Below are 25775 nucleotides of genomic sequence, written 5' to 3'. Positions count from 1 at the left end.
CTATTTCTAAGGACAAAAGGTCTGAACGCCTTTAGGAACATATGTCTGAGTGAGGAACATGGTGTTCAAGTATTTAAGAATGTTCTGACTTAGGTCAAAACTTGAGTGACATGTAAAAAAGGGAGCTCCATTACAATCTAGAGCTTACCTTATACTGCACCTGTACTCTACTGTAAAAGATCAAAATTTGCTACTAAATTTTATACAAAAATGGGAATTCAATACATTATCATTAAATTTAAAAATACTATTTAATCCTAAATTTAATTATAAAACTAACCTGAAAGTCATGAAAAAGTGTTTCTGTAGTTTTAAACTTTGCAATTCTTAACAATTCAAAGTAATCTAACCGTAAGGTGATTTGGTTTTGAAAAAATGTTTGGGTTTCTAAATCCTTTATTTCTTCAACATTATAAGTTATTTAACTTTTTCAAATCTAGAAAATATTACTAATTATAAAATATGTGTCCAAGACTTATCTAACACTATCTTTCATATAATATATAATTTCCTTTTGGTCATACATTAGCGTGGTTACTGTGGAGGTCTTGACTAAGCAACGCTTCGCGTACGCTATCACAAGACTTGCCAGCAATAAACCACTGCATAAGCTGAAACCTATGGTACAGCAAACTACTACTTTTTTTAGTCCCGATTCATAACGCATGAAAAGAAACAATAATTTATCTGTAAAAAATACATTAAAATGGAAATTCTGCAAAATGAAAAATCAGTCTACATACTGCGTTCATTACAAAGACCATTCCTTAGATGATAAAAAAAACTTATAACATTAACATAACAGTCTTAAGAAACACTTTACCAGATCTGTTTCACACCGAAAAAAACTACTCGATATGCCAGGCAAACAAGAATTCTCTGTGGCTACCCTCAAGTATGTGTTTCTCCGAGACCTTATCACAAAAGTTGCACAGATGAATTCAAAAAAAAGAAAAAGAAAAAAAAAAAAAAAAAAAAAAAAATACAACTGTACATTTTTATATAAGTAAAATGATAACCTAGTCTCCATGAACTGATTTAGTGTTTTTCCAATATATACTTCTAATGAAATACTTTTAACAGACTGTAAGCATCAGGTATTTGGCATACATACACTGGTACACTCCATACTGGAATAGTAGGAGATGAACACTTTAAATAGTTGGAATACAATGTTACCATTCAAATATAAATAACCACACCAATACTCTTAACCCTTTACCATCCAAGTTTAATGTTACTTAGTTAATTAAATAAAATCATGCAGCTATAATAAGAAATACATAAGTGACTTTATATTCAAGGAAAAAGCAAATAAGATAGGTGTCCATTTAAGTTATAGAAAAAGCATTATCTGGCTTATTATTCAATAACTAACTTTGCTAAAGATTCACTAAAACCATTAAGAAAATTTACTTTGACAAGTAACAATACCCTTTCCATGAACGCCTGCAGAAAAACTTGATTATTCTAACAATATATTATGTACCAAGGCAAACTAGTTTTCACCACCTTGTTCTTATCCTTTTCTACAACAAAGGTAATGTGACAATACCTGAGATAGGGTTCATAAAAATTGATAAATTTTAACAAATTGATTAAATTTTGATTACATGTGACTACAAATTGTTAGCATTCACATCTGGAAGGTTGTATCACAAGTGAGGAAGTTGCTTAGAGATGCAGCATCAGGAACGGGGAAAAAACAAAAGAATGAAAACTCAAAGGTTGGAACAGTTTGGGCATGTGATGCGTCAGAAAAGCAACCGATATGAAAGAACAAGGATAAAGAGGTATGATTGGCATAGATAAACACCTGAACCCCATAGTAATTTGATCATACTGTGTACAAGGTAAAGTATCATCAATATTACGAGTTAGTTAAATGAACATGGCAGAAGAAAATAGAGAGAAATCACTTCGCATCTACATACAACTCAATCAAATTCAGAAAATAATTTAGAGAGATGCGGCTTAACACAAAACCTTTCATCTTAACCCGGTAATGGAAATGAATTGAATGCAGTACATAAGAATCCAAAAAAGGTGTTCAAGGTTTCAAAGATAATTCTCACCTGAACTTCCAGTTAAGGGGAGACAAAACAAATCCTGAAAAGGATGCAGCAAAAATCCTTTGTAATGTACCATTTCTGTGGATGTAAATCTACCTTTGCTATGGACAATATTGGTCTCATTTGTTAATGCTCCAACTCAGGGAATCTCTCAATTGGCTGTTGATATGTATCAGTTGGAGGGTATGAGTTGAATGTTCTCTAAGTAAACATAAAGCCCTGTATAAAAGAAAAATATGCAATATTGAAAAATCTGAGAGACTTCGTGAAAGTAAAATAATCTTGTTTCAACTCTAGTTAAACAAATTTATAAGGAAGTTATTTCCCAAGTTCTTCCATCTTCATTCCATTTAACTAATCATGAATAAGCACATACAGGTAGGATTTATTCCCATTTATTTCCTTCATTTGAATTCTTCTTACAAAATCACTGAAGATTAGGGAAGCTGCTCTAAATCTGTAGTGTTTGTGCAATTAGTATCACAATATGTTTAGATGTAGACCTGTGAATTGCCATTGAGTGAAAACATTATGGAGGTAAAAATGTCTACATATACCTACTGGTCTTCTATGAGAATCTAGATGATCCTGATAATGAAAAATGTAAAACAAATTTGTGCTTAGACCGATTGGAATTTTTATCAAATAGCACTAATAATTAGAGCGATACCATAGCCTATCCTCACACCAAAATACAAGTATTTTCATACACTAAACTTATTGAGAAAAATATATCGCTAAAAACTGATATATTAGTGAGCCCTAATGGAGATGAAGACCCAATTGTTGGAATGCCATAATCTCATTCTGTTCAAGTACCTACAGAGCTGCTCACAGGACTGAAAAAGTTTTCTATATCGTCCAACCCCAAGAATGCACCTGAAGCATAAGTACCGAGTGGTATCGTTATGCTCTCCTTCCAACCAGAAATTTTCCTACCATGAGGTGTTATCAATTGCTAGCCTCTAGTAAGCATTACAGTACAGTTCTTAAGCTTATGATCCCTACCACCACTTTTCTTGGGTAAGTAATTGTCAATATGAAAACTGTTCTCAGCATAAGTTTCTTGATGATGGATTTTGATTTAAAAAATTTAAACATCTCTCAAAGATTGTAAGTTCTGCAAGGCAATTTATGAAGTAATTTGCTTCATATTGTACTGTAAATAGCAACAGTGTGTAGACAAATTCCTTCAATAAAATTACTGTATCACACCTACAGGGTATGACTTACATTACCTCTTTAAAGGTTTAATTATATTTATTTGAAGATCCACGAATTCTGTTTTAAGTTGCCAATGGTAAACTAATCTATTTCAAGTTCCAGTACCTTGAAGAAACCAGTTGGAGCTTGGACCAAATATTAGATCAGTATAGCACTCTTACTTGGGATAACTTCAGGTTTTCAAGACCTTACTGATTTCCACTCTTAACAGAGGTAAGATGGAATATACTGCATACATCTTCAGATTTAAAACTGGTCCAAGAAGGACTTCAGCATTAATATCATTGGATCCAGTAGCAAATCATACTTTTAAAAGATTCTCGTGTATTTTAGTGGAAAATATTCATAGCTCCCAAGCAATCTGCAGACAAGAGTAGGCTTTACTTGATGCTGAAAAAGGTAGCTTGGTATACAGAGAGGAATAGACAGAGCTCTGGAATGAAAAGATATGACTGGTGTCTAGCAATTGTCATTGATTATTGATAACTCTTTAGCTAGCTCAAGAACATTTTCAGTGCATGGTTTGTCTACCCTTAACTATGTACAAGTACCTTTAGGAATAAATTTGTACAGTTAAAATACATATTGTCACATACATTCTATACTTCAGTATAATTCCTTAAATAATATTCAGTATCCTTACAATTTTGAGGCCCTCACAGATACTCCCTGCACTATTCCACTTTACTATTTATCATGCCAATCATATCAATGATTAGATACCTTATTGAAAGTGACAATGTTGCTAGAGCAAAAAAAAAAGAGAGAGAGAGAGAGAGAGAGAGAAAGAAAAAGGTAACCAGCTTTTACTACAGTGAAAAGAAATACAATTGTCAATATCAGGAATGTAACCATCTACTTCCAAGATGTCACTTCTACCTAAAATGAACTAATCTTATACCTTACTCCAGTGATAATTAAGTGTTTCTTTACAATACGCTTCAAAATCTGAAAACCATCTCTAGTGTAGCAATAGTTCCCTAAGCAAGTCATTTCTAGTCAGATCATCATTAGAATAAATGTGGAATCCTTTTATTTGACAGGTTTCCCTCATTTCTTTATATAACAATAATGCATCTTCCAAGACTAAAAACCTGATGCAACAACATGTCATTCACATGATTACAAATCTATAACTGTGCAACTTTCACAACAATAGTCTATTTAGAAAATCCCACTCCTTCAACATGAGGATAAGGAAGCCCCCTTTCTCCTGTGTTCAAAATCTTGATACTTCTTCCCTTAGAAATACACTTGCAGCCTTAGTGTATCTCAAGTTTATTTCTTGGGAAAATTAAAGATTTTTTTTCACATAAAAAAGGAACCTATTCATTTTCATAACAATCTTAGAGAAATTAAAAAAAATGGGGATGTTATATAAAAGAATACATGTCTATTCTAGTAAATTTTGGATCTCTCAACTTTAAGGAAACTGTAAGCTTTATATCAAAAGTTTGTTTACATTACTGAACTCCTGGTTTAGCTTTCATTCCATTACTGTCAAAGTTTTTTTTTCTCTGTTTATTCTTTACCATTTACCATGAAAAATATCAACTGAGTCACATCCAAAATTTACTATTTATCTTTAATAATCACTAGCAGCTGCCACAATCAAAATTTCTTAAAATTTTTTATGTCAAACTGTTGGTTTCTGATAGAGATTTAAGAAGACACCCAGATTACCTCCCTAACACCCGACTACCTGCCTGAGTACATCACAATAGAATTTGGCGATGAGTAGTTTGCTGACACACAGCATCTCTATTCTGAAAGGCACAGCCATCAATGTGCACATCCACACAAAAAAATCATGCCACTCATTTTAAAATCTGGTTGGGGTACACTGCAAACAGTGCAATATTAAACTTTTGATAAATTTCTCTTCTGCGGAAGAATAAACTCTAATGTCCTTCTAACTTGATTTCCAATACCAAATACTATAAATACTGTAGTCTCTTAACACTTTGAATATAAATTCAAATATTTTGTAAAGCTTTTACACTAAGCATGCTTTATCAAAGGCATCTGCAGACAGTGCTGTCAGAATTTGCAAAACCCTTATGTAAAACAATTACTCCTATTTGTTGAATTATCTTGAATGGAAAATTAACATCAATAAAATCAATGAAAATAAACACTAGAAATATCAAGAAGTGAAAAAATAGTAACTATCAAAATTCAAAACTGACTTACTGTATTTTAGAAATGACTAAAAAAAAAAAAGTTCAAATCCTCGCCATAAAATATCATCGTATTTCAGAAATGGAGGAAACCCTACACCTTTAAACAACATAAATCACTGCCATATAATGCTTTCCTTTAAATGTACATTTTACAACTCTTGTTAATTGTTATCAAATGCAATTTATTAAAACTTACTATATAAACACAACAGATAGCTACCTAAAAGCTATTCAGTATATAGTACTGTAGTAATATAACATTAGGGCTTACCAATAAAACATACAGGTACATACTGGTAGGAGCAATTCAGGTACAATCATCCATTCTTAGCTGCTGGATGCCTTTGGAAACCGTTTCTAACTCACGAGGTTTGGATGACAGGATTAACCCTTCATCCATTGAAGCGGTTAAATTTTCCATACTACGAGAACGCACTAAAGTATTTCCGGAACTAGTATTCCCACTTGTATTAGCTCCACCTCTATTAAAACCAAATCCCTTTTTACTTGTACCACTACTGAGGCTGGTTGTTCGCAGCCGATAAGACCCGTTACTATAAGAAGAGGGCATATCACTGGTGCTAGGAACCGAGGTATTACTTTCGTAGGGGTGAGTCCGCACTCGCCTTCTGCGTGAAAAACACTTTATCACTCTTTTGGAAGAAGGTTCTTTAATTCCATGACAAGGAAGTTCATAACCAGCCTTGAAACTGGTTATGAAGGTGGAGTTCATTTTTAGCACTTGAAAGCCTCCAAAATTGGTGTTTTCTTTTTCCGTGGTGGTATGCGACGACCCGGGGCTCTTGGGACTCTTCTGGGAGTCCCAACAAACACAAGATGGTCCTGGTTGGTCTATGTTTAGCTTTTCCATTCCGTTTTTGAGACACTCTTGTAGGTACTCCTTGCGACTTTCTGTGATGGCACTTAGCATACCTGGAAAGAATGAAAGAGGCCATACTCAAACCTATGAGGTTCTTCAATAACACAACTTAACCATACACACATTCTTAAGTCAATTTCGTTTGTGACACATTAGCTTGAAAAATTTAGGGAATGAGATCTAAATCAAAGAGCTGCAATCAAAACAAATTAAAATACTGTGCAGTGCAGTACGTATTCATAGATTCTATCTTTTCTGGAAAGCATACTGTACTTGACTTATAAAATCAAAGCTTTAAAGTTTAAAATTTCAGTGCTTTATGATTACTCTACAGTACAACCAAGTACCGAGTTAAAATACTGGCACAGTATCAGCAAAAAATTTTCAATAAGCCCACAAGACAGTATTTCACAATAAATTTTCATTCCTGGTAAACATAAAAAACAGAAATAGTAACAAAGATAAAAAGAATGACACAAGCAATCAAGCGAAATCCAAAAACTAAAACCCCCAATAATGATGACCAAAGAGCAATGCTTTGATGCTCTCAGTACATTAATGAATTAGCTAAGGGGCCCAACCGATGTGATTTTTCATGAGAATCTTTTTAGACAAAAAAATAAGTTACTTGGTGTATGTGGAGGAAATCATAATCTTATAATACATCTAAGAAGTTTAATTTGATTATCTTGATAAATAATGGAGATATAGAATAGCTTTTTCACTTTACGATGCCATCCAAATTACCTTGACCAATGTATCATTTGTATGGCTATTTTGATATTCCTGTAATATTTATAAAAATTTTCCCCATACATCTGATATTGTTATTATTATTATCTTTACTAGCCAAGCTACAACCCTAGTTGGAAAAGCAAGATGCTATAAGACCAAGGGCTCCAACAGGGAAAAATAGCCCAGTGAGGAAATGAAATAAGGAAATAAATAAATGATGAGAATGTGATAGTCACACATGTAAAGGAGTGTTGCCAACCTTCACAAAATTATGACACAGCTGTGACAGATCTCTTGAGTGAATTGCCCAGATCCTAGAGAGTAATTATAAACGTTCTGCCTGTTTCTAGACGTGTTTTGCCTTTTTTTACGATTCCAAGAAACATTGAAAATACTGTATGTAGAAATAAGGAATTTTGAAGTAAATCTTAATACCAGTACATGGCTGATCAACTTAATACAGTACTATTCTTACAAAATACCTTACAACCAAGACATATTTATGCTAAAGAGTAATTTCAATCATTTCATTTGTCATTTAAATACTTGGGAGACAAAAAAATAATTATGATATTTTCATAATAAAATAAATTTTTGAACATACTTACCCGCTGGTTATATAAGAATGGCTAAAGTCCCTACACGCCCGGCAGAAATTCAAAATCTTACGGCTATCGCAGATATGCCAGGTGTACACTAGCGCCCTCGCGGTAGACAGGTCAAACTATACCAAACCCTTCAGATCTTCCATGCCCCATGGTCTCTAGAGGGGAGGAGGGTGGGTTTTTAACTTATATAACCAGCGGGTAAGTATGTTCAAAAATTTATTTTATTATGAAAATATTTTCAAACATAAAACTTACCCGCATGTTATATAAGAATGGCTGATTGACACCCTTGGTGGTGGGTCAAAGACAGCAACATAATTGAAAATTCACTTAAGAGTTACATAAACAACTTAAGAGGTTCGTACCTGATAAGGAAGCTGACTGCAATGATTCTCTGCCTCATTCTGTCTGCTATCCTTAGGAGATCCAGCGGTCCACCCAGGGAGCTGATGATCTCTAGGAGCTGTCAAACGGTGCCATAACCTATAACATAACAGGACCTCAACTAATACCCTTGTTCCGAGTGCACTCGAGGAACAAATTGACCACCTGACCAAACAACAGATTGCGGAAGACTGACGACCAATCTCCACAGACAACCATAACTTTACAAGTTCCAAGAGAAAGAAAAGGGTATTAGGAAAAAGGGAACGTAGTGGTAGATCATTCACCTACTATCGCATTCGCTGCCACGAATGGTCCCAACGTGTAACAGTCCTTATAGAGAGTCTGAACATATTTTAAATAATGGGATGCGAATACAGACTTACTTCTCCAGAAAGTTGTATCCATTATACTTCGCAGAGAACGGTTTTGTTTAAAAGCCACTGAAGTCGCTACCGCTCCGACTTCATGCATCTTTACCTTGTGGAGCCTCTGGTCCGCCTCATCACACTGGGCGTGAGCCTCCCTAATCAAGAGCCTTATGAAAAAGGATAAGGCATTCTTTGACATGGGCAGTGAAGGTTTTCTTACTGCACACCACAGAGCGTCTGAGTTGCATCTCAAACTCTTTGTTCTGTTCGAATAGAACCTTCATGCTCTTACAGGGCAGAGCACTCTTCTCCCACAACATCATAGAGATTAGGGATCTCAAAAGACTTAGGCCATGGACGGGAAGGATGTTCATTCTTGGCCAAAAAATCAAGCTGCAAGGAACATATGGCTTTCTCATCTTGGAAACCAATGTTCCTGCTTAAGGCGTGAACTTCACTGACCCTCTTAGCAGTGGCTAAACTAACCAGAAACAGAGTTTTCAAGGTTAGATCCTTAAAAGAGGCCGAGTGCAAAGGTTCGAATCTGTCACTCATGAGATATCTAAGAAAAACGTCCAGGTTCCAGGCAGGCGATTCTGGTTGTCTTTTCTTTGAGGTATCAAAAGACTTAAGAAGATCCTGCAAGTCCTTATTGTTGGAAAGGTCCAAATTTCTGTGTCTAAAGACTGTCGCCTACATACTTCTGTAACCTTTGATTGTTGAGGAAGAGAAGTTATGCTTATTTCTGAGGTCTAGGAAGAAATCAGCATTCTGAGTTATAGAGGTACTGGATGAAGACACTGAATTAGCTCTACACCATTCTCTGAATAACTCCCACTTGGACTGATACACCTTGATGTAAGAAGACCTCCTTGCTCTCGCAATAGCCTTGGCTGCCTCCTTCGAAAAACCTCTAGATCTAGCGAGTTTTTCAATAGTCTGAAGGCAGTCAGACGTAGAGCTCGGAGGGTTAGGTGGTTTCTTGCCAAGTGAGGTTGTCTGAGAAGATCTGGTCTCAAGGGAAGACTTCTCGGGACATCTACCATCCATTCCAGTACCTCTGAAAACCAGCTTCTTGACGGTCAGAATGGAGCTATTAGTCATCCTGGTTCCTTCGTGCGACACGAACTTGTGCATTACCTTGTACAGAATCTTGAACTGTGGGAATGCATACACCTCCATGTGTGACCAATCCATCAGGAAAGCGTCTATGTGCATGGCCTCGAGATCCGGCACTGGTGAACAGTACAATTCCAGTCTCTTCATCTTTGCGGTTGCAAAAAGATCTATGAGGGGACGACCCCATAACTGCCACAGACTCTTGCAGACCTCCAGGTGTAACATCCATTCTGTGGGGAGAACCTGATCTCTCCTGATGAGTCTGTCCGCACTCACATTCTTGACCCCCTGAATAAAATGAGTCAATAATGTCACTTTCCTCTCCTCCGCCCATACGAGAAGAGGCCCCGCTATCTCGTACAGAGACCGCGAGTGGGTCCCACCTTGCTTCGCTATATAGGCTAGAGCTGTGGTGCTGTCCGCATTGATTTGTACCACCTTGCCCAGGATCTGCTCCTCGAAGCCTTTGAGGGCCAAATGTACAGCCAAAAGCTCCTTTTGATTTATGTGGAGAGTTTTTTGCCCTATCGTCCACAGACCTGAGATCTCTCTCTTCCCTAATGTCGCTCCCCACCCCGAGTTTGAGGCGTCGGAAAACAACACGAGGTCTGAGCTCTTTTGATTCAACGACAGGCCCTCCTGTAGTCTGTGTTCGTTGTTCCACCACTGAAGGTGTGATTTTATGGGATCCATGATGGGAATGCTTTCCCTGTCGAGACTGTCCCCTTTTTTCCAATGCCAATTGAGGTGAAACTGAAGGGGGCGTAAATGCAGCCTCCCCAGAGACACAAATTTCTCCAATGACGAGAGTCCGCAGAAGGCTCATCCATTCCCTCACTGAACTGATGTCCTTTTTTATAAAAACCCGAAATTTTAGGAGAGCTGTTTGAATCCTTACAGGCGATGGAAAAGCCTGAAAACTCTGACTCTGAATCTCCATCTCCAAATAAAGAATCTTCTGGGATGGAGTCAGTTGTGATTTCTTTGAACTCACTAGGAGTCCTAATTCTTTGGTCAATTCCAATGTCATTTGCAGGTCCTTCAAACAGCAATCGGCTGAGGTGGCTCTTATAAGCTGAACGTCCAGGTACAGGGAGGCCCTGATTCTCCTTGAATGCAGCATGCTTGCCACATTCAGCATGAATTTCGTGAACAACAGAGGAGCTGTGCTGAGACCGAAACATAAGGCTCTGAACTGGAAGACCTTGTTTCCGTACATAAACCTCAGATAACGCCTGCAGCTGGGGTGTATTGGAATATGGAAGTAGGCGTCTTGGAGATCTAATGAGACCATCCAATCGCGTTCTGTGTTTCCATGGTAAACTTTGAGTTCTGGACGTAGCTGTTGAGAACACTTACGTCCAGAACCGGTCTCCATTCTCCTGAACTCTTGGGTACTAAGAATAGCCGGTTGTAAAACCCTGGCGATGTCAAATCCTGTACCCTCTCTATCGCTCGCTTCTCCAGTAACAGAGACATTTGAAGTCGCATGGCCTGCCTCTTTGGCCCCTCCCTGTATCTGGGCGAAAGATCCACAGGATCTGTGACTAGTGGAGGATTTGATAAAAATGGAATCTTGTATCCCTCCTTCAACACTAGGACGGACCAAGGGTCCGCTCCATTCCTCTCCCAGGCCTTCCAGAAGAAATTCAGCCTGGCCCCTACTGCTGTCTGAAGGATAGGACAGTCAGACTCTACCTCGGCCGGGCTTACTTCCTCTCTTCTTAGGTTTCCTCCCGTCGGACTTGAAGTTACCTCTTCCGGTAGGTTTACCACGAAAGGGCTGGGGGGATCGTACCCCTGAAGTGCCTTCTTTTGGTTTGCGGGAAGAAAGAACTTTCCTGGCCGTATTAGCCACTAGGTCATGAGTAGCCTTTTGGGTTAATGCAGTGGCAGCTTCCCCTACCAACTCTTGTGGGAATAGAGTAGAAGACAACGGAGAGAATAGCAACTCCGATCTCTGGTAAGGGGGAACTCCCGCAGAGAGGAAGGAACACATAGTGGCCCTCCTCTTTATTACTTCAGCCGTGAAAAGAGCAGCCAACTCGTTGTAGCCATCCCTGACTCCCTTGTCCATACAGGACATCAAATGAATGAAGCTGCTAGTGTCCGCACCTTTCATTTCAGAGACCTTTCTTCCTAGTGCTCCCAAAGACCAATCTAAAAAGTTAAAAACTTCAAAAGCCCTGAACATGCCTTTTAACAGATGATCGAATTCTGTCATAGACCACCTCACTTCAGTTTTCCTCAAGGCCAGTCGACGAGAGGAATCCTCAAGGCTCGAGAAATCTCCCTGGGCAAAGGCAGGAACTCCCAAGCCCAGAACTTCCCCTATCTCATACCAAATTACTGGATTTGGAAGCCAATCTTGCGGGTGGAAAGACAAAGCCCGTTTTGTCAAGAGTCTTCTTTGACTCCATCAAAGTTCCCATCAATTTCAAAGCTCTTTTAGAAGTGCGCGAGAGCACCATCTTCGTAAACAAAGGCACTTTTGTTGCCTTCCCCAAGGTAAATTCCGATGGGGGAGGACGTGGCGCAACAGGAGTAAAGTGGTCTGGAAAGAGTCCCGTGAAAACCAGCATTAATTTTTTGAGGTCCACCGAATGTAGAGGTGTTTTCTCCTCTTCTCCCTCAGAAATATCTTCCAGCGGTTCGCCCGGGCAAGATACCTCATCTGGTTCTTCTTCTGACAATTCAGCCGTTGCAGCCGTGCCTTGTTCGGACAGGCAACGTCCCAGAACTGAAGCGTCAGTGCCGAAATGGGAGCATTTGCGATGTTCAACGTCTCCCTCTATCTGGCGAACACTAGTCTTACGCTTAAAATCACGTTCAGTTTGGGAAACGGCATCTAACTGAAATGGAGTGGTTGAGGTCGACTGATGTGCGACGTCAAGAATGGACTGACGCGCGGCGTCAAGGGTTAACTGACGTGGGGCATCGCGATGACGCGAGGAGTCTGGTTGACACTGACGCTGATGCTCTGTGCTGTCATGAGTCAACTGACGTGAGCCGTCGCGGTGACGCATAGCGTCTGCCTGCTGCTGACGCTGGTGCTATGCCGCATCATGACTAGACTGCCGTGAGCCGTCATGGTGACGCATTGCGTCTACCTGCCGCTGCTGCCGTTCCGCATCGCGTTCGTTACCATCCTGCCGCTAAGCGGCTCGTTCCATCGCTAGGCGAACGTCAACGCTTTTGGAAGAAAGACGTTCATGAGATTGTTTTTTGCTGTGTAGCAGCCCCCTAACTTGACCCATCCATCTCACCCTGCCACTGAACACTGCGATTGGGAAATCGCCTGTGCGATAACGCGTCAGCACCAGAGACAACAGGTCCGAAACGGAAGACTGACGCTCAACCGCATTACTAACCGCATGAAGTCCTGTGGTCTTACCGCTTGTCTGACCGTGTCTACCATCTCCATGCTGAACGAGGTTTACTTAACAAACTTCGTTCAGAGTGAGAGGTCGATGACTGGTCTCCAGCCTTCAGACACCTTTTTCACAAGAAAGAGTCGACTGAAGAAGCCTGGGGAGTCGTCGAGGACCTCTTGGAGAGCAACCTTTTCCAACATGGTCTGGTCTTTGACCCAAAGAGCCAGACCCTCATCTGATCCCATCGCAAAGAAGCTTTTCAACACTGGAGCCTGGATTAGTGGAGGGAGAGATGAAATGAACAGGAAGTGATATCCAGCACGAATCAGAGAGATTGTTCAGAGTTCAGCACCGAGCTGCATCCACCTCTTCTAGCAGCGCTGTAGGCATCCCCCACTGGTGAACAAGCGGGGAGATCGCCTATCCAAGTGTTTGCGGCAGCGGCCGCCACCTCTAGGTTGTTTCCCTCCATGGGAGGATTTGGAGCCTTTCCTGTCCTTGGCAGGAAAGGGCTTCTTAAGACACCTTACCTTTTGCTGTCATCTTGCTCTTTGAGGGTTTTGGTTGACCGATTTGCAGAGGAACTGGTGGTCTGTAGGGCCGAGATATCAGGGGCCTATGGAGGAGGTAGTCTAGGTGGGACTTCCCCCATCATTCCACAGCCTGCTCGACATTGCTCAGCTCAAACAACAAGGAACTTTCAAGGGAGGAATTCCGGAGTCTTGTCACCTCGACGTTTGGGACTTGGTGATGGAACCCTTGGCTACGGAGTCCCTGTGCTTCAGGGTAGTGTTTACCCACAAGTTCACAACTTGGTGGGCCAGGAACTCAATGGTACGAGTAACCGAAAGTAAGAAGGTTGCTATCGACTTCCAGGTGCTTTCTTTGGAAAACTCTTGTCCACAGCAGGGTCCTAATGGATCCCAACCAAAGATCCAGCCATGAAGTAGCCCACATGGTATACTTCGCTACTTTCTTCTGGTTAAGGATCTCTGTGGTTGAGAATAGGACTTGATGACCAGAAAGCCTCTTCAGTGAGAACCCCTTTGTCAGTTCCTCTAGAAAATGATGTAGAAGAAGAGCCAGGAGGGGGTCGTCAAGGACCCCATAGTATCTCCTCAGCTGAACACCCAGAGGCGGAAGAAGCTTGGAGGGTGCGCCCGAACGAAGAGATGATGAGTACTTCAAAAGCTGTACGGCAACCTTACGCCGGGCACTCTTCAGTCCCTGAGACAAGGGCAAAGCTGGATTGGAATTTAGTAGGACTGTGTCTTTGATGGTTTGACCCCCTTTGAGAATTTAGGATTCTTGAAGAGGGTTGTGGCAGGGGTTTGGAGTCTTTAGGCTCCCTCCTAGGAGATAGAAAAGTCTCCAGTATTCATGGTTTTGATGGTGGAACCTTCAGATGGCCACCAGTAGAAGGATGGTTGGAAACCTCTACGGGTTCCAAGGTTGTAACACTGCTGTCTTGTGGGACTTCCTCTATAAGGGATGGCTGGGAATAGTCTGGCAAAGAACAGCAAAGAGGAAGCTTGCCTTTCCTCGGTGAGAGCCGCAATGCTGATGGTGTGAGCCATAACCATCTTTGGTAGGGTGCTCATGGTTATCTACCTGGCGAGAAGGGTCCTACTGTTCGATGGAAGATTTCTTCGTAGAGCAGGCCAATGACTGGCGAGCAATGCATGGACGATGTCTATTCTCTTCTGCTGATACACGATGGGAAGGCCGGTGGGAAATCAAAGGTTGCTGACACATTGGTGAGTGCCGAAGAGTTGGTACAGAGCCAACTGCTGAAATGCGGACGAGAGGGTGAACAATGCTTTGATGAAACGGAAGACTGACGCTCAACCGCATTACTAACCGCATGAAGTCCTGTGGTCTTACCGCTTGTCTGACCGTGTCTACCATCTCCATGCTGAACGAGGTTTACTTAACAAACTTCGTTCAGAGTGAGAGGTCGATGACTGGTCTCCAGCCTTCAGACACCTTTTTCACAAGAAAGAGTCGACTGAAGAAGCCTGGGGAGTCGTCGAGGACCTCTTGGAGAGCAACCTTTTCCAACATGGTCTGGTCTTTGACCCAAAGAGCCAGACCCTCATCTGATCCCATCGCAAAGAAGCTTTTCAACACTGGAGCCTGGATTAGTGGAGGGAGAGATGAAATGAACAGGAAGTGATATCCAGCACGAATCAGAGAGATTGTTCAGAGTTCAGCACCGAGCTGCATCCACCTCTTCTAGCAGCGCTGTAGGCATCCCCCACTGGTGAACAAGCGGGGAGATCGCCTATCCAAGTGTTTGCGGCAGCGGCCGCCACCTCTAGGTTGTTTCCCTCCATGGGAGGATTTGGAGCCTTTCCTGTCCTTGGCAGGAAAGGGCTTCTTAAGACACCTTACCTTTTGCTGTCATCTTGCTCTTTGAGGGTTTTGGTTGACCGATTTGCAGAGGAACTGGTGGTCTGTAGGGCCGAGATATCAGGGGCCTATGGAGGAGGTAGTCTAGGTGGGACTTCCCCCATCATTCCACAGCCTGCTCGACATTGCTCAGCTCAAACAACAAGGAACTTTCAAGGGAGGAATTCCGGAGTCTTGTCACCTCGACGTTTGGGACTTGGTGATGGAACCCTTGGCTACGGAGTCCCTGTGCTTCAGGGTAGTGTTTACCCACAAGTTCACAACTTGGTGGGCCAGGAACTCAATGGTACGAGTAACCGAAAGTAAGAAGGTTGCTATCGACTTCCAGGTGCTTTCTTTGGAAAACTCTTGTCCACAGCAGGGTCCTAATGGATCCCAACCAAAGATCCAGCCATGAAGTAGCCCACATGGTATACTTCGCTACTTTCTTCTGGTTAAGGATCTCTGTGGTTGAGAATAGGACTTGATGACCAGAAAGCCTCTTCAGTGAGAACCCCTTTGTCAGTTCCTCTAGAAAATGATGTAGAAGAAGAGCCAGGAGGGGGTCGTCAAGGACCCCATAGTATCTCCTCAGCTGAACACCCAGAGGCGGAAGAAGCTTGGAGGGTGCGCCCGAACGAAGAGATGATGAGTACTTCAAAAGCTGTACGGCAACCTTACGCCGGGCACTCTTCAGTCCCTGAGACAAGGGCAAAGCTGGATTGGAATTTAGTAGGCCTGTGTCTTTGATGGTTTGACCCCCTTTGAGAATTTAGGATTCTTGAAGAGGGTTGTGGCAGGGGTTTGGAGTCTTTAGGCTCCCTCCTAGGAGATAGAAAAGTCTCCAGTATTCATGGTTTTGATGGTGGAACCTTCAGATGGCCACCAGTAGAAGGATGGTTGGAAACCTCTACGGGTTCCAAGGTTGTAACACTGCTGTCTTGTGGGACTTCCTCTATAAGGGATGGCTGGAAATAGTCTGGCAAAGAACAGCAAAGAGGAAGCTTGCCTTTCCTCGGTGAGAGCCGCAATGCTGATGGTGTGAGCCATAACCATCTTTGGTAGGGTGCTCATGGTTATCTACCTGGCGAGAAGGGTCCTACTGTTCGATGGAAGATTTCTTCGTAGAGCAGGCCAATGACTGGCGAGCAATGCATGGACGATGTCTATTCTCTTCTGCTGATACACGATGGGAAGGCCGGTGGGAAATCAAAGGTTGCTGACACATTGGTGAGTGCCGAAGAGTTGGTACAGAGCCAACTGCTGAAATGCGGACGAGAGGGTGAACAATGCTTTGATGATCGGCGAGTTGGCGATTGACAAGTCACGGATTGACACTCTGGTGAACAAAGCATAGGAGAGCAGTGCGCTGGTGAACGCTGCTTCGGTGATCGGCGAGGTTAACAAGCAGGTGATCGGCGAGCAAGCGATCGATGTGTCGGTGATCAGAACACAGGTGCTTGCCAAGTAGGCAATCGAAAAGTCAGAGCTTTGCGATCCGGAGATCGATGTGTCGTCGATCGGCGAGTCGGAGAAAGGAAAGCAGGCGACGATCGCAGAGCAGGAGGTTGGCGCGCAAGAGAATGTCGAGTAGGAGGTCGGCCAGCCGGCGATTAGCGATCATTGGTTGCCGTGCAGCCAAACAATGACCTGGAGGAGTGAGTCCGGAGAAACAGGCAAAGGTCAGGAACCAGCAGAAACATGACGAGAAGGATCCTCTGATTAGGAGTGCTGCGGCGACAAAGGTGAAGAGCCGAAGAGGCGTCTCTTCACCGAAGGAGAAGGAGCATTTCTAAGGTGAAGCAGAGGACGAGCATGTCGAGGTCAGCAGCCAGAGTGACGATCCCCCGCAGGGGCAGGAGGATCAACAGGCCACAGAAGAGGAGTCTCTATGAGTGACCTCTCTCGTGAACGAGATGAGTGATTACTCGCAGGAGACACATGCCTTGTACTTTGCTCCACCCCCGAGGGATAGTTAACAATGGAGGGAGCACAATCCTCGGCAGCAGCAGAAGCAGCAGAGGATGAGGCAGGAACAGAGTTCGCTGGCAGCGCAGCAGACGAATCCTCAGACACCAACATGTCGACCATGGTCAAAGGATCCGCTTCCAACGCCAATGAATGCTGCAAATCAGAACCCCCTTGAAGAGCTGCAACAACACCTCCTTGGAAGGCAGGCCACGCAAACCTGCCAATAGGAAGAAAGAAATAAGGATTTCCTCGGGGGAGAGCTGGGGGTTGCTTCGCTAAGGGAAGCAACACCGTCTCTCGAGGACCGAGGTTGTCCAGGAGTTAAAAGGCCTGTGTTACTACTCAATGGTTCTCCAGAGGAAACTGTTTGAGCAGGAGCTCCGGAAGACGATCGGGAAGTGGAAGAAGCAGCCTTAGGCTTTTTCTGCCCCGAAGAAACCTTAGAAGGTGAAGAATCCCGCTTAGCCTTCTTCTTTCACCGACGCCCAAACCTTTCCCACTGGGAGGCAGACCACTCCTGGCATTCAATACCCTTATTACTCTCATCACACTGCTGCCCCCTCCCAGCTGGACACGAACGGTGGAGATCGGTGTCCTCTGCGGACATAAAGGTACCCCAGGAGTGGTTTTTTGGAACCAGAGCAGGTACGCATGGCCAGCAGGAAGGCGTAAACACGCACACAAACTGGAAGGAAAAGTAAAAAAGTAATGATTAATGGCAGTCCAAAAATAGATGAGGAGGAAGAGCCACAACAACCGTTCTCCATCCAAACCAAAAGCAAAGTGAAGTACAGTACTGTCACAGGTGTGTGAGTGAGAGGGGTAGCTAACTACACCCCCTATCCCCCCGCCTACTAGCAGGATGGGTAGTTTACCATCGCTAAATTCTAATGGCTTGTCCTTTCAGCTATGCTGAAAATAATACCCTTATGAATAGCGTAGGTTTGTACTACAGTTACGGAACAATATAACTTATTCATCTTGCATTTAAGACAATATCTTCATGATTAACCAATAGTATACATAAGGTACCAGAGTAATGATGAAAAGCAAAATTATACTAAACCAGCCATGAATTAACTACAAAAAATAAGGACGCGATTACATTTGAATCTTTGTTGTTGCTTTTCTCCTTGGAACCTCCTGTTCTCACTAGCATCTCTGTACATGCCAGGTAGGTGGTACTGTAGTGGTCCAACGGAGTGAGTAAGTCCCACTGAGAGAATTTCATAAAATTTTTATTCAAGAACACAAGTAGGTATTTGCATTGAGTAGAATTTTCTATTCTAAGGTAAACTTCATGGAAATATCTTAATAGAGTAGAAGAGGAATTTTAGTAGAAAGAGAATAACATATGGAATGAAATTACAGAGAATCTATCTAAACAAAACATGTTCAAAATATGCTAAACATACCAAATTCGTCAAGAGCCTTGTTCAAGGCGATAATGTCATATAATCCACCTATTCCGTTAGAACTCATGGTCATTCCTGAAATAACAAAATAAATAAATTACATACAGTAGGCCCTCATATTCATTTGATTACGTCCAACAATGTTATAATTATCTGTATACCTCAAACTACAGTTTTGAGACTTGTTTCATTTTGATAACACAAATAATGACTTTGCACACCTAAACCATTAACTACTGAAAACACAGAGTAACCATATTACTAAATTGGGTTAGTGTACTGTAAATGGGTATACACAAGATTTAATATGCAATAAGAATGGATGGAATGCAAGAAAGAATATATATAAAAAAAAAATTTGGAAGTATTTTTTTCTTTTTTAACGATACGAACCTTGACCTCTTTAAAGGGAATATACTTTCGACAAAGCTGGAAACTAGCCGTAAGACTTTTAGTGAGGTATAACTACCCCCCACTAGTTAGCGGGGTGGTGGGGGGGAGGAGGCAGGGGTAGTATCGACTACCACGCTCAAACACGCACACCTGTGCTATATCGCTACTTTTGATTGTAGGCAGGACTCGCAGGGAACAGGTGATGGTAGGACATATCTGTATGAAGAGCTCAAGGTTTGTATCGTTAGGAAAAATACAAATTACTTCTAAATTTGTCATTTGACTCTCATTTTGACTCTGTCCTTGCTAACAAATATTTTGTTAACATGTGAGTGAGCTCGTGTGGTTCGCTTGAGCTAAGACCTCATGGCAGTCGTAGGGCACAGTAACCGCTGATCTGGATAATCAGATACAGAATAAAAGCTCTCCAATGGGACTGCTAGAGCCAAATTTTGAGTCTTAGCAGCGAACCCATGGACGAAGCTGTGTGTTATCTGTCCCCATCCCCTAGAACGTACGACGTAAGAAAGACCACACAACTTGCTGACCTTTTTTCCTGAGGCGAGAGCGAAAAGAAAGACTGTCTTAAATGTCAAGTCACGGTCTGAGGATTGACACAGCGGTTCAAAATGAGCTCCTTTCAGAGATTATGGTACGTGGACTATGTTCTAAGGATGAGGTCTGACTTCTAGCTGAGGACAGGTACGCTGGAAACTCCGTATGAGGAGATAATTTCGCCTGAGTAGCTCTGGAAAGGAGAGAAAATTTCTGTTGATATCTCTGCCAGCAAAAATAGTTCTAGGTGCTGCTCTGCCTGTTGACACTTTGGCACTATCAGGGCCATCGATTACTCTGTCGATGTCCTTTTATGATTGAGTATCCTCCTCAGATAGAGAGGGAAAGAGCGCATAAGCGCTCTCCTGATGTTAGAGGACCTCTAATAGGGGGTGCCTGAGGCACAAGCACTCACCAATGTTTCAGCAGGAGCTTGACGAGTAGTCTTGAGCAATCCCGCATTAGGAGTCACTAAAGATACGTAGAATCCCATGTGCGTGAGCAAGCCAAGAAAGATGGGATCTATCCCCACGGGGAGAGCAACCCTCAGCGCAGAACCCAAAGATTCCGGCTTGACAAAACTGTTAAGGTTTTGCGACGAGAGGGCGAGACTGAACACAGTCTTTGGACCACCTCATCGTCTCGTTCCATCAAGCTAGAAAGTGGCATGGAGGAATCCCGCACTCTTTTTCCTTGCACCGCGTGGAGGAGACCACTCAGGGGAAGATCTAACTCACAAACAAGAAAGGTGTTTGCCTTTGAAGGGGGGCAGCTCAATTTCTTAAATTTCGCAGACCCTCTGCTCGCTAATCGTACTCCCCGTACTGGTTAGCAGTACTTCAGAAAACTTCCAGGCATGAAAGTCCTGATCTGACATCTCGTCTGCAAGTCCCACCAGGGTCAAGACTTGGGAGGGTAACCGAGGGAACGAAAGATCCCTCGAAGCCCACTATCTAAGTCCGCCAGGTCAGAATGACAATTAGAAAGTTCTCCTTTATCGCATTGAATCGGGTTACAGATGACAATGGAGTGGCATCCTGTCCAACTCCATCTTTTAATGACTAGACGATCAGTAGTCATACAAAGAATATTTTTGACTGGGTGTTCTATGTCGTGCCCAAACTACCTTCATCCGGGTATTCTACCACCACTGTGCTTTGATAAAATACTATGGTGTGACAAGAAGGGAGGTACTTGAAGAGATTAAGAACCAGTAACCTTGCACTCTAATCCGGGCAGACTTGTGTGGCAACTGCCGATGTGTTGGCACATAGCTCAGAGGCCATGTGTCACGATAGGTGAGGAACCGCCCCTTTTCTTTTTATGCCTCACCCAGGACCATCAACTACAGGGAAGGAGAGAAGGAGTCTATTCCCCTCTGATCCTATCGGACTCATAAGTCCATAGAATGCCTGCTAACACTAATAAAACCAGTTGCCGTTAGAGAGGACTTAAGCCATGACTTTTGCCAGGTCCAAAGAACTGTGAGGTTCAGCTACCCCAGCAAGTGCATTCATTGATGCACTTGAAAAAATCTTGCTTGCGGAGGGGACATTCCACTTCCCTGAGTCCTTCTCACTAGTTGGACAGAGGAACTTTGTCTCTTAGAGGTTTTTGCCTTTCTAAATCTCCTCCGAGTCTGCTAGAATTTACTCACTCGTCTTAGAGATGTGGAGGGACGGGCTGTATTGGCATTGACCTTGGTTGCAAGCAGAGTGAAAAGTCTTGTGAACACTTGAGTGGTTAGGCATAGGCTGGAGCCTTGTACGCTGTGCTGGCGGATTGACACAAAAAATGATTCATGGTATATCCTTAAAAAATAATCTTCAGTGATAACCAGTAGTCAAAGTCACTGAAGTCGAGTCAACAGAAGGGAAAAAGCTGAGGGACGTGTCAGCTTGCTCTGAGGGTTATGGCTGTCCAAGGGTTAGACTCTGGGTTCTTCTATCATCCCCTACTTCTGCAGCCTCGTTGCCCGGTAAGACGGTTGAGTGAGATACCTTGCCACGGATTTTCCCCCCTGGAGAGAATTCCAGCAAGTTCTAGCTCATATCCTGACTTGAGGAAAAAGGGCGAAAGGTTGTACGTGCAAGTGTACATAGTCCCAGATGGCAGTTGAAAATGTCTTGGAGAACAAGACGAGTATAACCTTCACTTGGGAAAGGTGGTACTTCTCCTTCACCTGAAGTTTATTGAGAGGGAGAGACAAGGTCTTCTCACACCCCACAAGTATTCCCCTAGGACCCAACCTCAGGATAACTCACAGGAGAGAGTTGAGTTCCCAAGGTCCTTCAGCATCAACTTCTGGGTGTCCTAAGATTACTGCGAAGAATCTCTTAGCTTACTTCTTTTTCTTTTTAGAAAACTGCCTACTGCAGAGGAGGCTCTGGCGTACATTCATCACAAGGAGAACACGTAAATCTGATTGGGATTGACCCTAGGTTTGACATAAACCTGACACAATGCATACCATGTGTCACTTTCCAAGTTATCTCCTCAGTTTCAGTGCTGTCTCCATTATTGGTAATGTGTACACTCCGTGTGCAAAGAAAAAGTGAAACGATTTATGGCTACTTTGAGAGAGACAAAAACAGCACAATCCTACAGGTTGGGGCCGAAGTCAAAAGTGCAAGTCTCGCTCACTAGTGGTTGGGTAGGGCTTTCCTGTTAGGAGGTAGGAGTCGCTAACTACGGTACCTCATTAACAATTCGAAGGCCATTTCACCTGGTGCTTTAGTTATACTCCTAATTGGAACAAAGTTCAATCACCATCTGGAAATGACAGCTTTCTACTTATGTAAGTGAACAGGCAAAACTGATTTCTGTAACTATAAACCCATTCATTTACCAATACAGTGGCTGACATGCACCTGTGCCTGAGAGTGGTGTACAGGGTACTTGTACTTTTTGCCTTACTTTGCTTTTCTTTTTTTGCCGCTCAAGAATGGCTGAGGCAAGGGACAGTAATATAGCCCTATCGAGCAGGACAATGCCCTAGAGACTGACCATATATACATATGATCAGTGCCCAAGAAACCCCCTCTCCACCCAAGCTAGGACCAAGGAGGGCCAGGCAATGGCTGCTGATGACTCAGCAAATACAGCCTGTAGATAAATAGGCTCCCCCACATCCGCCATCCTTAGCTCACAAGGATAGTATGGTTGCAGAGACCAAAGGAACTAACGAGTTTGAGTGGGACTCGAACCCCAGTCTGGCAATCACCAGTCAGGGACGTTACAACATCGGCCACCACAATCTTGTATGAAACTAACCAAGAATCTTAGTGCTCAGGGAAACCTGACTTACATGTTTATGTATAAGGGGTACAGAAGGGTTGGTAATAGTTATCGCCACAATCTGTGATGATAATCAGACCCACATATCCCCTCTCTTAAAGTGTAGGTTTAGTGAGTAACATTCTCTAGCTATGTCCCTGGAATACAGTAAAACCACCACTGATAATTATTTAAAGAGACAAAACCATAATACACTTCTGCACAATGACGAGCAAGAAAGAACAGCAATGAACTTTCAGGAGATTCACTTGAATAATAAAATTTACTAGTATTTACTGTTATGTTGGCCTATCATCTGAATTAAAAGTTTGTTAATGTTGAGGTACAATGAATATTGATATCAATTAATTGATTACCTTCACTAATATTAAGTATGGATCAACAATAATTACAAAAGCAAAAAACCAAATGAGGCTGGAAAGATACATGCTTGTCCAATCTTTTAGATTAATATTCACTTGCAATCAACAGCAGGATGGAGCTACATTACCCTACATCTGACAATACTGCTTCCTTTTATATTGAAAAAAACTCAAAACTGGGCCACGCTGGGTCCTAATTCTAATAATGATGCTAACACCAGTAAATGAGGTAATCTAAGACATCAAGAATTTTTTAGATAACAACAATATCTAAAGCATAGTATAGGCTAGCCCATTTTTTAGCTCACCGGAAGATTTCTACCAATATCTACATTCAACTTTGTTTCTAAATCTTTTAGCCTATAACAACTTCACTGTCCATTACATTATCTACAACATTACCTTGCCTAAACATGCATACATATACTACAGTATACTTGATAATGGCTAGACTAACTTACACGCATTAGGTTAGACTTGAAAATAATAGGAATAGGTAAAGATAGGCTAGTCACTAGCTAAAAAAAAAACAACGAACAGTATCAACTTGATTAGGCTATGATGGTCTACAGTAAATAAAACTATGCACAAAGAAAATAACAATACAAACTGGCATAATATTGCTCAAGTTAAACAAGTTACGTCAGGCTAGGATAAAGTAAGTCGGTTAAGGCTACATGACTTGGGTAAACCTAAATTACTTAGGTAAATTAAAGAAAAAAAATTAAGTTAGGTTAGAAAAGCTAAGGCAAGGCTTGACGATTTAGGTTAGGACTAAATACGTTAGACTAGACTTGATAAGTTCGATTCACCTTGACGAGTTAGGTTAGGCTTGACAAATTAGGTCAGGCCAAATAAGTTATATCAGAGTAGGTAAGTTAGGTCAAACTAGAAAACAAAATTTTGAGTAAGTTAGTTAAGTTAGGGTAAGTTAGTCTGACGAATTGCCTAAGTTAGCCTTTACCTTCGATATAGTAGCCCAGGGTAACCTATAGGTAGCCAAGGATAGTAGTCTCGGAATTGGAGAAGACTTAAAGTAGCCTTAACTATGCTAGATATTCGAGCTTTTATAAACATCCACATTCACAAATCACCTCCAATCATAACGTCTATTAAAATATGCCCATTAACATTCGCAAGTTAGAGGGAAGGCGAATAAAAATTTGACACTTGCTCAGCAGACCACAAAATGGGGACCAACTCGAGACATTTTCAACTTTTACGGTTATTTATACCAATTTAAATATGAAAACTCGATGTCTACTCCATGCATTACGAATCGTCTTATGTATCCACGTGAGTGTGTTTAAAATACAAAACATTACGATACTTACATTTTATAAGTAATAGATTCAAGGGTTCAAGGCCGTACTCCATCATCAGCTGTAGTAAACAAGGAGTTGCCAGAGGGCTCGAATCGTACTATCGTACGTCTAAAAAACAATTTTTTACAGTATAGTATTTTCATTATAACATTAAGTTTCGGTATATTTATTTCATTGAAAAATAATTCTAAAAAGTAAGAAAATATTTTTACAAATGAAAAAATCCTGTAAAATTATCTAATATCACATACTCCAATAATTAAAAGAATAATGGCAATTGTACGTTTATGGTAATTGTTGTAAGCTTGTAGCTCGAACGTAAACATAACATTGGTGTCCCTGGCCACTGCAACACAGTTGCACTGGGGGCGCGCCCAAATGAAAATTGCTAGAATATAATTATTATTTATTTGTTTACTTTATATATATATATATATATATATATATATATATATATATATATATATAATATATATATATATATATATATATATATATATATATATATATATATATATATATATGTATGTATATATATATATATTATACATACATTATTTAATGTATATATATATATATATATATATATATATATATATATATATATATATATATATATATATATATATATATATATATATATGTGTGTGTGTGTGTGTGTGTGTGTGAGTGTGTGTACATAATATATATATATATATATATATATATATATATATATATATATATATATATATATATATATATATATATATATAGAAAACATTGTGACAGCTACCCTCATTCGAAACGTATAATAGCGATGTAGCTCGTATTTCAAGTTTCATTAGTTTGTAGATATCTACCGGTCTATTGTACATCCACCAATATATCATTACCAAGTGCTTACTTTATGAACCGCAACTACTGTTAAACCTTCTGGCACTAGCATTACCAATTGAAAATTAGTTGTGTGTATATATATATATATATATATATATATATATATATATATATATATATATATATATATATATATATATATATATATATATATATATATATATATATATATATATATATATGTGTGTGTGTGTGTGCATGTATGTATGTATATATATATATATATATATATATATA

General features: G+C 41.2%; 1 protein-coding gene across 4 annotated transcripts; it reads right to left on the bottom strand.

Moving 5' to 3' along the window:
- Window positions 1-1210: 1210 nt before the first annotated feature.
- LOC137633211 (uncharacterized) lies at window positions 1211-24776 on the bottom strand. Of its 4 annotated transcripts, XM_068365377.1 has the most exons (5): window positions 24669-24776; window positions 18728-18802; window positions 18418-18528; window positions 5751-6412; window positions 1211-2291 (listed from the first exon to the last, which is right to left on the bottom strand). In XM_068365377.1, the coding sequence occupies exons 2-4, from the start codon at window positions 18798-18800 to the stop codon at window positions 5787-5789; spliced, it is 810 nt and encodes a 269-aa protein (XP_068221478.1). In that variant the 5' UTR covers window positions 18801-18802; window positions 24669-24776; the 3' UTR covers window positions 1211-2291; window positions 5751-5786. The 4 variants fall into 4 exon arrangements, with proteins under 4 accessions (XP_068221478.1, XP_068221477.1, XP_068221479.1 ...); XM_068365376.1 differs by lacking the exons at window positions 1211-2291; window positions 24669-24776 and adding an exon at window positions 24299-24607 and having other exon boundaries at window positions 5506-6412; XM_068365378.1 differs by lacking the exons at window positions 1211-2291; window positions 18418-18528 and having other exon boundaries at window positions 5506-6412.
- Between the last annotated feature and the right edge of the window lie 999 nt (window positions 24777-25775).

The sequence above is a fragment of the Palaemon carinicauda genome, chromosome 42 (assembly GCF_036898095.1).
Source record: "Palaemon carinicauda isolate YSFRI2023 chromosome 42, ASM3689809v2, whole genome shotgun sequence".
NCBI classification, from domain to species: domain Eukaryota; kingdom Metazoa; phylum Arthropoda; class Malacostraca; order Decapoda; family Palaemonidae; genus Palaemon; species Palaemon carinicauda.
This window is presented reverse-complemented; position numbering and strand designations above follow the sequence as displayed.

Coding starts and splice junctions, on each gene's coding strand:
- LOC137633211 (XM_068365377.1), bottom strand. CDS start 18,800: ATGACCATGAGTTCTAACGGAATAGGTGGATTATATGACATTATCGCC. Junction 18,529..18,727: donor CAAGGCTCTTGACGAATTTG/GTATGTTTAGCA, acceptor AAATTCTCTCAG/TGGGACTTACTCACTCCGTT. Junction 6,413..18,417: donor GCAACAACAAAGATTCAAAT/GTAATCGCGTCC, acceptor CATTCTTTCCAG/GTATGCTAAGTGCCATCACA.